The sequence below is a fragment of the Hippoglossus stenolepis genome, chromosome 5 (genome assembly GCF_022539355.2).
Source record: "Hippoglossus stenolepis isolate QCI-W04-F060 chromosome 5, HSTE1.2, whole genome shotgun sequence".
Taxonomy (NCBI): domain Eukaryota; kingdom Metazoa; phylum Chordata; class Actinopteri; order Pleuronectiformes; family Pleuronectidae; genus Hippoglossus; species Hippoglossus stenolepis.
The window spans coordinates 4198378-4211255 of record NC_061487.1 but is presented as its reverse complement, the minus strand read 5'-3'; the positions used below and the strand labels follow the sequence as shown (position 1 = coordinate 4211255).

General features: G+C 42.9%; 1 protein-coding gene across 1 annotated transcript in view; it reads right to left on the bottom strand.

Moving 5' to 3' along the window:
• Nucleotides 1–12878, bottom strand: part of met (MET proto-oncogene, receptor tyrosine kinase) — a 74130-nt gene that overhangs the window by 29944 nt on the left and 31308 nt on the right. The window contains exons 4-10 of the mRNA XM_035156804.2: nt 12671–12799; nt 11816–11989; nt 10512–10669; nt 9758–9872; nt 8879–9015; nt 7742–7906; nt 7292–7391 (exon numbers count right to left, since the gene is read on the bottom strand). Of these exons, the coding sequence (XP_035012695.2) occupies nt 7292–7391; nt 7742–7906; nt 8879–9015; nt 9758–9872; nt 10512–10669; nt 11816–11989; nt 12671–12799 (978 nt within the window). The remainder of the gene's footprint in view (nt 1–7291; nt 7392–7741; nt 7907–8878; nt 9016–9757; nt 9873–10511; nt 10670–11815; nt 11990–12670; nt 12800–12878) is intronic.

Sequence of the window (12878 nt, the reverse complement as noted above, 5' to 3'; positions counted from 1 at the left end):
TATTCCTTTAAGTTGTGTCAGTACTTAAAGGGCCCATATTTTACACCTTTCTGGGATTTAATTTGAGGTATTGGTCCCCTAAGATGATATATCAGTGGTTTAAAGTCGAAAAAACTGCTGCAGTGTGTATTTCCATGTCCTCTCTTCTGCCTCTCTCTGGAGCTGCAGACAGAACAGGCTGTTTTTGCCTGCCTCTTGAGCCCCTCCTCTGATTGGCTGACTGCACTTTGGGTGACACGCGACCAGGCCTATCACCGGTCTCATTCTGGCGCATTGACGATCTCTCTGGTAAACACAGCTGAAAGTCACATTATGTTTGCAGCTATAGAAGACCAGCCACATATTTACAGTCGGTTACAACAGGATGTTTCTTAACTGTAAGTTACACCGTCCTCATGTTTGTTCAAGTTTTAGCAGGACAGTCGGCCAATGTAGGAGTAACGTCCCGAGTTACAGTACGGAGTTTCACAACAGAGTTTCAATACATCTACGTTACTCCGTACTGAGCACCGCAACACGGCACATCAGAAGAAATAACGCGTACCCGCTAGTCTCGAACAGTAACGTTCTTAGGAGGAATGTGGACGGACACATTCTCTTCCTTGCATCCCTCCACTCTGCAGTGTTTCTTCAGTGTTGTTGTTGTGGTTAGACTGTGGTAGCTAACAAGCTGCTAGCTCAGCAACATGTCTACTCTGTGTCGCATTCGGTCTAGAGGGGTGGTGGTGGAGGTGACAGGGAGCGGGGGTGGTGGGTTCAGAGGCTGGGCCGGTACCCGCTGGGTGGAGCTGAGAGACGAGTGCGTTCCCGAATGACATCATAAGGGGGAGGAAGTACAAAATTAGACGTTTCGATAACATATTTCTTAGAATGAACTGAGTGAAATATTCCGTGGAGTGACTGTTTTCATACTTTGAGGGTCCCTACTTACCCCTTCAAGTAATTACGGATAGTAAAAGACCAGAAAATGTATTTTACACAAAATTGGCCCTTTAAAGTCAGTTGGAAGAGGCTCCAGCTCCTTGTGACCCGACACAGAGCAAGCAGGGTAATGGACTCATTGGTTAGATACTGCAATATGATTTCATTCATTCTGTTTTAATTTTTAATTGCCCATATTCAGGCTACTTGGACATCGATGTGAGAAGAAAGAAGAAATATGGACCCTGAGGCCGGACCAGTTGGGTGCCACGGCACTGCTGAGTAAAAAATAACAAGACAAGTTCTACAAAATGGTTGAAATGTGACTTCCAACATTTTTACCGATATCTGACTCCCTGCCATTCAGTAGCAGCAGCTCTGTGTAATTGTTGCTGAAACTTCCTGATAAACTTCCCAATCTGACTCCCTGGTGAGCTGGAGGAGCCCAGATGGACGCACACACATGAATACACTCAAAGTACCATGCATCTGTAAATGCCTGAACACATGCATTAAGACATAAACACATCAGAGACACACACACACAAATGAACAAGGTGTGTGCGCGGCTGTGTGTGAGGCCAGCACGAGGTTGCCTTAAAACAACAATCCAATTAACCTCCTCTCATCTGAGCACCAAAAATAACTGTGTAGAAAGTGACTGTAGGGCCACCCCCCCCTGTGCCCTGTCTCCCAGGGGTGCAGCAAAAGGAAAAATATCCTGTGAATTAGTGGAAACCTCAGTCAATTTCATTGTTCAGCTGATGTCTCCTCTCATTTAGGCGAGAGGAGGTGAAGGGCAGTGGGTTGGGAGCAGCTGTAAATACAATCGCTCAGAAAGCTGGCAGAGAGCGGGCCGAAAAAGTCTTACTGCGGGGTGATGAGAGAACCAGCGATCCCGAAAAACCTCCGCCGTCCCTGAAGGATCATTAGCGTAACAGGCTGCGAAAAAGAAAAGTCATAACGGAGCTCCCACATACACAAACGCTTGTCAAATCTAGAGTGATTTATGCTAGTAGAGTTTTCCACTGTTTCCTACCACGCTGCGCTGTGTTATTATTTACTTTGGACTTAAGGTCTCAAGATAATCTGTGTGTCACTTATCATCTTGTTGTTTTTGGCATTAGATGTGTCTGTAACTGCAAAGAACATATTTTGAATCTTGCTCCCTCCTTCAATGCAATCCGCAGAGTGCAGAGCTGGTATGTATGTACATGCTACATACTTGTTTTCATCAGTGCCACCATGTAAATCCTATCCAACAACCATTTTTTAACAGTGGCCAGGACATCTCACACAAGCGCATTAACAGAAATCATAAATGTAACAACACATCGCAAAAGCCACCAACGCAAACACGACCACAGCGGTACAATGGAAGTGTGCAACAACGGATGTTGACAATGAAACGTGCAGAGTTACTTACTGCGGTCATGGAGTATGACTTGTATGCGTCAAGTGAACTGTCGTCTGTGAAAACCTGGACAAGCCAGTTGCCGCTTAAAATGGGATGCTTGTCTATTTGAGCTGTTGTGGTTCAGGTGCTTGGAGTAACCAACATCGTATGCTTTGATTCTAAATGGCAAAGCACAGCTCAACAGTTCTCTGCTGAGGTCAAAATAAGTAGATGTTTCAACTGTTTACACGACAAAACTTGGCAACTTCCCGGCTTCACATTGATAGCTTTAAAACACATTGACAAAACCTAGTCTTGACTTGTTGGCGGATGATCAGCTCTACTGGAAGCAGTTCGAGCTTTGACGCACCTCGCCTGCTGACATGGAGGAAAACGCCCCCCCCCCCAGCTGTGTGTGTGGGGCATGGGAAAGGAAAGAGAGTTCATGAGGGATTCAGGTGTCAGCTGGAGGGATTTGGCCCACTGGGATGAGTTAGGGAGAGGAGTCCGACACAGAACAAGCCAGTTTGTGAATGCAGGCGACAGGTGCCTGGCTACAGTGAAGAAGGCGCTAGTTAATCCAAACCGCATGAGATAGTGCAGCAACCCTAAAGCAACTCTAGTGAAGAAGTCCACTTTCTGCAGAGGTTTGTGAGTTTCTTCTGATGACTTTTTTGCTGTTTTTGTATAAGTGCGGTCCTCTTTGGATTGTGTGACCATACCAGCTTTTCACGACGGATCGTAAAAAAAAGATCTCTTTCATGTTTGTGGGAAAGTTGAGATTGGCTGAGACCAGGCTTTACTGGAGATCTGAGAGGCAGATATCAAGTCAACACTGGGTGTTTTCTCTTTTTTTTCATGCCCTGGCTCCAGCTGAGACCCCTGAACCTTGGCTGTTGACTTTCAGCAGGTCTCTCTCAGGTCTCAGAGATTCTTTGTCCGACTGCATGGGGGAACAGATTTCGCCAACTGAACTGAACTGATCATCAGGCTGCTATGGCTTCTTGTCAGTGAAACTGATGGCAAGGCTAAAGTTTAGGTTCATGAATCCTGCTGTGTGGGCATGATAGACTCAAATTACCCAGAATGCTTTTGCGCTGGCAATGGACACCTCTGGGATGTCTATCTGTGAAAGATCCTTGCCTCTTTTTTTGAAGGATTAAGACAATAAGACACTTATATTGTCCCTTTCCAGGCGGAGTCAAGCTCATCCCGTTTACTGGAAAGAATTTAACAGGCGACAGCTGTGGGCCCTATGGGGCATGATCCCATCCTAAATCATTAGTAATGATAGCCTTATTTTATACAGGCTGCTCGCTCCACTCTCTCTCTCTCTCTCTCTCTCTCTCTCTCTCTCTCTCTCTCTCTCTCTCTCTCTCTCTCTCTCTCTCGCGCTCTCTGACTTTCATATATCCTAAAGCCATTAATTCCATTAACACATCACATCTCTTAACAGAGTTGATATAAAGAAGGGTTTAAATGTAAAATGTTGATTTGTATTTTAAAGCCCAAGAATTAAGACGTGTTTGTAAGATATTACGTTTTGGTCAAAGAAAGGCTTCTGATACTTTCTGATTGGCTGACAGGTGTCCCCTGAAGCACAGTTCCAGTCCGTTAACCAGTCAGCAAACCATGTGAATCCATGGCAACAGTGCTTTTGCTTTGTCCTTTGACACAACCATAAGTTCAAAATGACAATCAGACCTATGATATACCTTTTACAATACACTGAATGTGATGCAAACAACACTTTATAGCCCAAACATTTACAGTTTGCTCAGCTTTTTCTGTTTTTGACCCCTCAACTGTTTTTTTAACCCTTTATTCATCCAGAGGGAACAGACCAAACAAACCGCTTCACCTCATACAGATGTACGCGACAAGTTGTCCCTATAACTGCTCCACTGGAGCAGTTGAGAGTTACGTAGTCAAAGATTTCTTTGATAGCGACTTCTGAGGGAGGGGACAGAGGCACGTACACATCCAGATACTCGTCAGGTGAAACAAGGATTCAGAACAGAATCATAAGTCTGAGCTGCGTCTATTCATGCTGTTTCTGTGCAAAGAAGCCCGAGCTCCCCAGAGACCCATCAACCCCTGACCTGAACACAGGTCAATGACCAGGGAAAGGGAAACTGAAAGACGAGACACCACGGGGAGTGTGTGTTTGTGTGTTCATGAGTGTGTCCGTGTGTGCGTGAGAGAGACTATCAAGGGAAGACAAATTGGAGATGAGGAATATTTTGTCAATAAGATTTGAGATGGAAGTCTTGTTTAATGAGTGTGTGTTCTGTATCACTCTGCATGTGAACCCACAGCATAACAAAGCACTGCTTCTCCTCAAGCCACCTCCCTAAGGCAAACACACAAACTCTCACACACGCACACACACAGTCAACAGGGATGTTTGTTTATGACTCACTAAAAACATGTCACCTTTGCTCTGACAGAGTATGTACTCTTAAGAATACAATTCTGATCAGGTGCAAGTTTTAAAAATCATCAAATCACGTCCACATTTTGAAATCTGTGAACCTAAACAATTTCAACACATTGAAATAAACAATTGTTGACTTGCTTAACAAAATTTGGGCATATGTTTTCAGTTTTAGAGATTAAATCACTTCTTAACATGGAACATTTTGTCTAGTTTGACAGATAAATAGAGGTGCCCCAACTCCCTCTCTTTTTTCAAAGGTATCATTTCAGCAACTGTGATGAAATCCAAGCTGTGATCCAAGTCCAGTATCGGAGTGGATCAGAGGGTCACTGCGTTCCGGGAAAGAAAGGGACGCCATGCTGGGTCATTTCTGGGTCATCAGTATTATTGCTTCAGACAGCGGTGACTCTTTCCTGGCTGCAACATGAACTTTGGTCAGGCTGCACTGCACTAGCCAAAGAGCTATCTGGAATATTGTTTTCTGTTACTGAATATTATGTCTGTGTTATGAATTACAAAGTTTCCCATGAAGAATGTTCCAAAAAAAAGAGACATGGTGAAGTGTAGCATAAATCTCCATCTTCTTAGGTAATCGCTGTCTATCACTATAAATCTTAAAAAGTTAGTATTTTCACACTCAAACACAATTCTGCGCTGCCAGATTGTTTCCCTGGTATTGTAGAAATAAGAACTTTAAAAACTCAATGAAAGACAAACTCTCCTCTCAGACATGAACTCTGGATAATGTATCGACAATAGGGTCTAGACATTTTCTGGATTTTGCCTTCCACATATGAACAATGCAACCAGAGATTCTCCGGTCAGAATCGTTTACAACAACGGGAAAACCTCTGCATCGTTCAGATGAGGGGTGGAGTGTAGGAGGCAGGACATATTGTATTCATTCTGCTGCGGAGATCAGATGTCTTTGTTTAGAGCACATTGACTCCAACGTTGGCCAGACCAAAAGATCTTGACTTTCTTCATCTTTCCGCAGTCTTCTACGTGTATTTCACCTCCATTGCCTGTTAGAAATGACTCGCAGTGAGTCTACAGCAGTAGTCCTCCTGTATTCTCATGTGGGCTCATTCAGACTTTATCAGGAATTATTGGTAGGGGGCGGGGGAGTGTAAAGTGAAAAGACAGGTGGGGAGAGATGAACAGTTTGTCCATCTATGACCATCCTGTTCAGAAAATACCAGTTAGTTAATGGTATCATCTGTCAAGGTCCTAATGCCAATAGCATCAGACAGTAGCACCAATTAAACCATGAAAAACCCTCTTTTTTACGACGTGTAAGATATTTTAAATGTATTTAACACATTCTCAGGTTCATACAATTGATCTACATCAGTTGCAGACATTATGAAATGCCTGCAGACAGCGTGATGAAAGCCTGCTGTGTGTCAGGGTTGGATAACACCTCTGGGCTGTCGTCACCACGGCAAGCCAGTCTAAGGGAGGAATACAATGTGCTTTACACATCCATGTGTGTACGAATCATTTTCCTGCAATAAGTAGAATAAAGTCTGACGATGTTGAAGAGAGCCAGAGCATCCTAAAGGCTTCGCTCTGCTGTTCAGCGTGTGAGTCAGACGTGACAGCTGGATCCTACAGCTCAGACTGAAGATTTTCCATTTCCTCGCTATATAGTTTTTTGCTTCTAAATGGGTTCTGGAGTCGTAACTCTGTATAATGACAATACCATGCATGTGACAGTCTGCATATGATATTACTAATTGGTATAGGGAGTCGTAGGATTTACACCCAGGAACTAAAGCAGGAACTGGTTTCTGCTTTGGCACCTTCATGTTGACATTTCCACAGCATCTCAAGAGCCACAACAATTAAAACAATGGTCTTATGTGAACAGGTGACGTACAGAGATGCAAAAAGCCAGACTGACACACAAGAGAGGAGGAACCCATCCCCGCAATGTCTACATACATGTATGTCAAAGTTAACAGTATTAAAAGTCAGCCTGACAGTATTAAATCAGGAGTGCGGACTTCTTGGAAGGTGAAAGTCTGCGCAAGGGGCTGTGAAGATTTTTTGGGCCTTTTCCATTCAATCTGCAGTCAGAATGAATGGAAAAGGCCCAAAATATTCTTGAGCTCAAGGAAACGTCCCTATATACTCGAAAGGGAAATATTTCTCAGGCAGGATCTAAACTGTTTATTTGCCCAACCATGAATATAAACCTTCAGATTGAGCAAAGGTTCCAGTTCTTTAATTCATTTACACATATTTATGCCTGTTTATACCTTTAAACCAATTGCAACATGTGCGTGTATTTACCTTCATAACTGGATGTAAGATATGCTTGTATATACCGTTATAAGCGGATGTAATATATGCGTTTATATACCTTTATAAGCTTTTTGCAACAGTTGATATTTCTGTCAGCTCTTTAGAAAACCAAATGGTTTTAGGAGGTCTTTTTTTAAAATACGTTTTAGAGAGCATTTTATTTGACGCCTTAGGTATAACTGTGCAATTCAAATGATATGATATAAGATGTTTCTTGTACCCACCACATGGAAGACCTCAGCATCCTGGGCAGTGGTGAGGACCATCTGAGGCTGGAGGCCGGACTGGAGGAAGAAGCCATGAGCCGACAACGTGCAGCCTCCACTACAGTGAGGGGGATGAGAATGTGTGTTAGCATTACCATGAGACAAGAGTCATGTTAGATTCCCACTGGGAGGGATCTGCTGTTAGCGTTAGCAGTTTAGCCTCTCCTCCCCTCCCATTTGTTCTCTCCTCCTTTAAAAGTGAAGCATTAATCTGTCTTGACCATCCACTGATATTCTAACTCTAATTCACCCACGCTTTCCCGCTCTTATACTGTACCTCCTCTAGGTGTGGAAAGATGCAAGAGCTCTGATTTGGAGGAAATAAGTTGAGCTGACATAGAGTGATTGCCAAACCATTCCTGTAAATCCCCCCAAAATTTAGACTGAAAACCAGAGAACAGTTCTAACCTGATGAAGGAGCGAGACGGCTGGATGCTGTTGATGATGGGGTCTTGGTTGTAGGTGAACATCACAGGGGCGTGGACCTCCACTGAGTCCACTGTCAGCTTCACGGGTTGCTCGGATGGGACAGCATGAGGGGGCGTTTTGCAGGTCAGCATGGTAGACGACAGGCTGGTGGCGGGAGGTTAGAGTGAGGGTCGGAGGTTAAGGGGGGTGAGTAAACACAGAGGACATATTGTTGTGTCAGAGTGTACAGTGGGGTCCATTGTCCAAGCCCCCATTCATGCATTTCTCTCACATTAGTCCTAATAAGTCAAGCTTGAGCAGGAAAAGGGACGGAAGAAGGAAAAGAGTGAAAGACAAATATTTGACCTTTTAACCAGTTTTCTGGCTCACAGGCAAAAACATTCTCTATAAAATCACAGTACGGTCAAAGCTAATTTGTCATTGTGGAATAAAAAAAGTAAAGAAAATCAGCCACTTGACGTGCAAACTTTTTTTGAAGAGCTTTCCCGAAAATTACAAATTGAAGGAAATTAAAAGAGACAAAAATGAAAGAGAAAGAGACATTACAAGTAGAACCAAGAACAGACAGATACACAATACCTCTTTTACATGAAAATTCACAAGCATACGCAGGATTTTTAAATGTGTCTTTCTGTTTTTATCCTATGATTCAAGTTCAACGACACAAACGTGTTGGGGGCTGAGAAGCTCTCGCCATCCTACCAATGTTGCATTTTGCTACATCGGAAGAACAAAAATCGCTGTTGCATGTTGTTCCCAAGATGTAAAAAACAATAAGTATACAAATGTTTTATGGCTATTTACACGTCAATGCCTGGAAGTCAAATGCATGTAATAATGTTGCACCAGAAAAGGTACAGCAACAGCATTTAGACTGCCAAAATAAAGGAGAATAAATTAGAATGTTCACCCTGGTGCCACGTTTCCGTTACTGCTGAGCCAGAGCAGATAGAAACCTGTGTCTACTGCAGAGTCATTAGACCCGGGAGTGAATACAGATTGAATCCATTCATATTGCAGACAAATACCAGATTTTGGTAGGTGTCAGTGGGTTTTTTGATCAGTGAAAATGGGCTTAAGATGAAGAGAGGTAAATGAAGACTGATGTGAACTGACCTCTGGATTTTACAGGCTGTTTTCCCAACAGTCACCTCTTGTTTGGTTCCAGTGTCGAGGAAAGCTCCTCTGATTGTCAGCATGGTGTTTCCAGACTTTGGCCCAAACGTTGGGAAGATTTCGTGGATCACCGGATCCTGGATACACAGACCACCACACACTTTGACTAACTCAGTCTGATGTTAAGATTCTAGTGTTTCGCTTACATTGTCTTGTTTGTTCGAAGGAACATTCTCTGTTGAAATTGTCCAAAAGTTTGAAATAGTATTCATTAAGTGACTGTTTAGAACAGTCGCTTAAACATAAACTCATCAAGCAATCATGCTCATGTGAGGTAAAAGATTAATCTTAATGTTAATACGGCTCTATATATATGTCGTATATTGTTTGTCAGACATGTCATGATAAAAATTCAAGAAATTCCCCTTGTATTAAAAAATAATAGTGCAGTGCCCGTTCTAAACCTGTCTGTTCTGTCACTTTTTATTGTTTGTGTGCTGGACGTTGTGTGCAGAGTTTTTTATAAACAGTATATGGTGCAGAGTGAAGTGAGAAACCTTTACGTTCATCCTATCTGGTTTATCTGCCATCAGGATTTACAATCAGTTGTTTCTAATGAAATAAAACTGAATTTGCTAAATTCTGTGGTGATTTTGACAGTTTGACCCAGTTACCGACTACTGCTGCAGTTCAGAGACTGCTACAAAGCATTGGTTGAACTAATATTGAAATATGTCCAAATCGCACAAAACTCTGCACTGCATTTTCTCGGGCACCTTTCAATGGACATGTTAAGTGTGAAGATGTCTGCGGAATTAGTAGCTCGGTGACAATATTTCACAGAGTGCAACCAAAACGAAGGAAAAACCCATTTCTTACCACAAAGGTGAAGCCTTCCATCTTGGCTACCTTGTTGCCAGTGCTGACCTTCACTGTGTGTCCTGACAGGGTGAAGTTCCCACTTAACACCGGGTGACACTGCATCTCAGTCCACCTAAACAAGAAGCACAACCCCCCAATATGACATACAAACCAGGCATTATACCCTGCACAACCACCCAGCATTTACCCTAATTCAATGATCATCCACTGCCCTGCAGGAATGCACAAAGAGGCGATCTATCTTCATGTGGGATTGTTTTTTTATTTTTTTCTCTCCAACATTTATGACAAGGTTGTTTGTAGCAAAAGGGCCTTTTTGAATGGGACGTGGCCTCAGTGGTTTTTGGGAAAGTGGAAAGTCTGGATGCAGCGATTTTTTCCCAGCAATCTTTCAGTTAGGAGAGTCATGTGTTGAATGTGGCACGCTGCTGGAGAAGTAAGGGGAGGGAGAGGGTTCTTAACATTCTTCCTTCAACACAATAACCCCTATTAAACCTGCTGTGCCCCTATTGGACGCCAGCATACTGGTCCCTTCATCTCGTAAACATCCACCACTTAATGCACACTCTGTCTCTCTCCCTGACTCTCAAAGTTGGCTTTTCAGATACTGTGCAGGAACAGTGTTGTTTTGTAAATGCATATGCAACACACACACACACACACACACACACACACACACACACACACACACACACACACACACACACACACACACACACACACACACACACACACACACACACACACACACCTGTTGATGTTGTCTTGTCTGGGCAGTCTGCAGGGAGCTCCCGCCACCTCCACCGTCACCAGCGAGGACTTGAAGCTCTCCGTCTTGTCGAAGCCAAAGTTGTGCCCGCAAATAGTGACCACTGTAGATCCTCGTATCGGCCCAGATGTTGGAAAAAACTAATGTAGACAGGAGGAGCATTTTATTAAGTCTTCTCATAAAATAATGAAGCTCAGTATCCAACCTTGTTGGACATAGATTTATATACAGGCTTTACAACTCCAACTGCCAAAAAACTGTTGAATGATGACGCTGATTGGTTGCTACACAGCCTCCCACTGCCTGGTGTCGATGTGTGTATTTGTTTTCACGCACAGGGTTAACATTTCAGTTTTTTCCCACAGTCTTTCACTTCTTTCTCCGTCTGCTACTGTAAGGATCTCTGAACTTGTATGATCTGGTCCTTAAAGCCGTAAATCAACCATAGTGTGCAGTAAAGATACAAAGCATATTTTTCTGATTGCTCTCATTGAGTTGAAGACTTGTTTTGAATTTAAAATGAATATGTAATCCACCTATATTTATTTACGCAATGAAATTATGTTCTTATCAAATTCCAAAATCAACAACACTGATAATTGATGGAGACAAAAACCTGGACATCCGTCCTTTTCTTCCAACCTTCAATGATAAAACCCCCTCACTGAAAAATCCACCCGCTCCTACACGTCCAAATGTGGTGTAAATTATTGAATTAGATTTATGTTGGTGAGTAACAGCTCTTTTCAAAGGTCCCAGAGGAGGAGGTAGTTTGGTTTTATTTTTTTCTCCCGTTTTGATGCAGTTAAAGGAGCAGCAGCAGTTTTGGGGTTATCTGGGGTAGACCAGCATGAGGTGCTACATTAAACGTCATGTCCACGCTGAGCTCAGTGCAGTCTCACAGTGTCAGCGTGGTGTTAAAAAGGACAGTGAGTGTGCTGTTTTCAGGAGGAGCTTCACAAATGTCAAACGCAGAGCAAACATACAGATCACAGGTTCAACAGGATGATTCTGCTTTTGGAAGGAGAGGAGTTAGATCACATGAGGAGGTGTCCAAGCAAACTGAGTCAGCAGGAAGTAGCAAAGGTTACACAGCTTGTTTTCAGGTCCAGGCTATTTACACAGTGTTGAAACAGCAGCGGCCTGAACAATGTAGAATTGATATGTTGAAGTGTTGCCATCGTGTTTTGTTTTCTGTTCTCATGTCAGTGCAATGTGGTGAATTAAATAAAATGTGACCCTATATGGCCCTGATCGTCACCATGGCGACGAGTCATGGCGGTTACCTTAGTGATGACCGGTGTACAGTATTGTTGTGTCCAGATGGAGGGGGGACACTGGTCGGCTCTGCTGCAGCGTCCGTTACACCAGCCACATTCAGTCACCCTGGACGACAGCAAGCAGGAAGTACAGGTGGTCAACTGATCACAGCCGGGGCCAATCAGAGGGACCTTGGTGATCTAAGAGGAGGAACACAATCTTAGTGTGGTCCTTTAAACGTAAGAAAGAAATTTGTGTTCATGATATTTTACAAAAGATCAGTATTTCAATAAAGAAGCCTGGAGAGAAGCCCCTGTGAACAACGGGCCTCATTCACCAACCGTTCTTAAGAATAAATGTCTTCTTTCAAGATTCCCCAATGTTTTTTTATCTGGGATTTGTTCTTATGTTAGAAAAGAATCTACGCACACTGAAGAGCACTCTTACACACACTTGACAACTGAAATGCTTGTGTAAGATAATCAGTTATTGTTTTATTCACTTTTAATTCTACTGTTGTTTAATCAAATTTAACTTACTGTAATATTTTATCATTTCTATCTTAAATATACACTGAAACTTGTGTAAGACAAACATACACAAGTTTCAGTGTATATTATAAATGCAATCGAAATGTTTAAGAATGTCTGACATAGAGTTTTCTTAGAAAAACTTCTTAAGAAGATATTGGTGAATGAGGCCCAATATTCTCTTTTATCACTCGGCCCTGCCCCAAGTGTTTCACTCTTGTTTTGTTGACGAGTACTTAGTGATGACCACAGGGCAAAATGCACACTGAATGTTTACATTAGTAATCTGTCTTAAAACGGTAAGAACCATGGGTGTATTTGTGTTGTTAACGTCTGTGGGTACAATCCTACCTTGTTTCCTGTGGCTATTAGCATGGCTCCATCTGAGGGGTTGGCGTCCAGCAGTGCCACACTGGAGGAGACAGGTCTGGAGTCCAGGCGGATGTTGACATGGGGGGAGGCAAATCGTGAGAACAGCACCTGAGGGAGGGAGGACACGCCATTGTAATCGTCTTGGAATCATCAATGCAACAATAGTGTCATGTCATAACTCAAGACG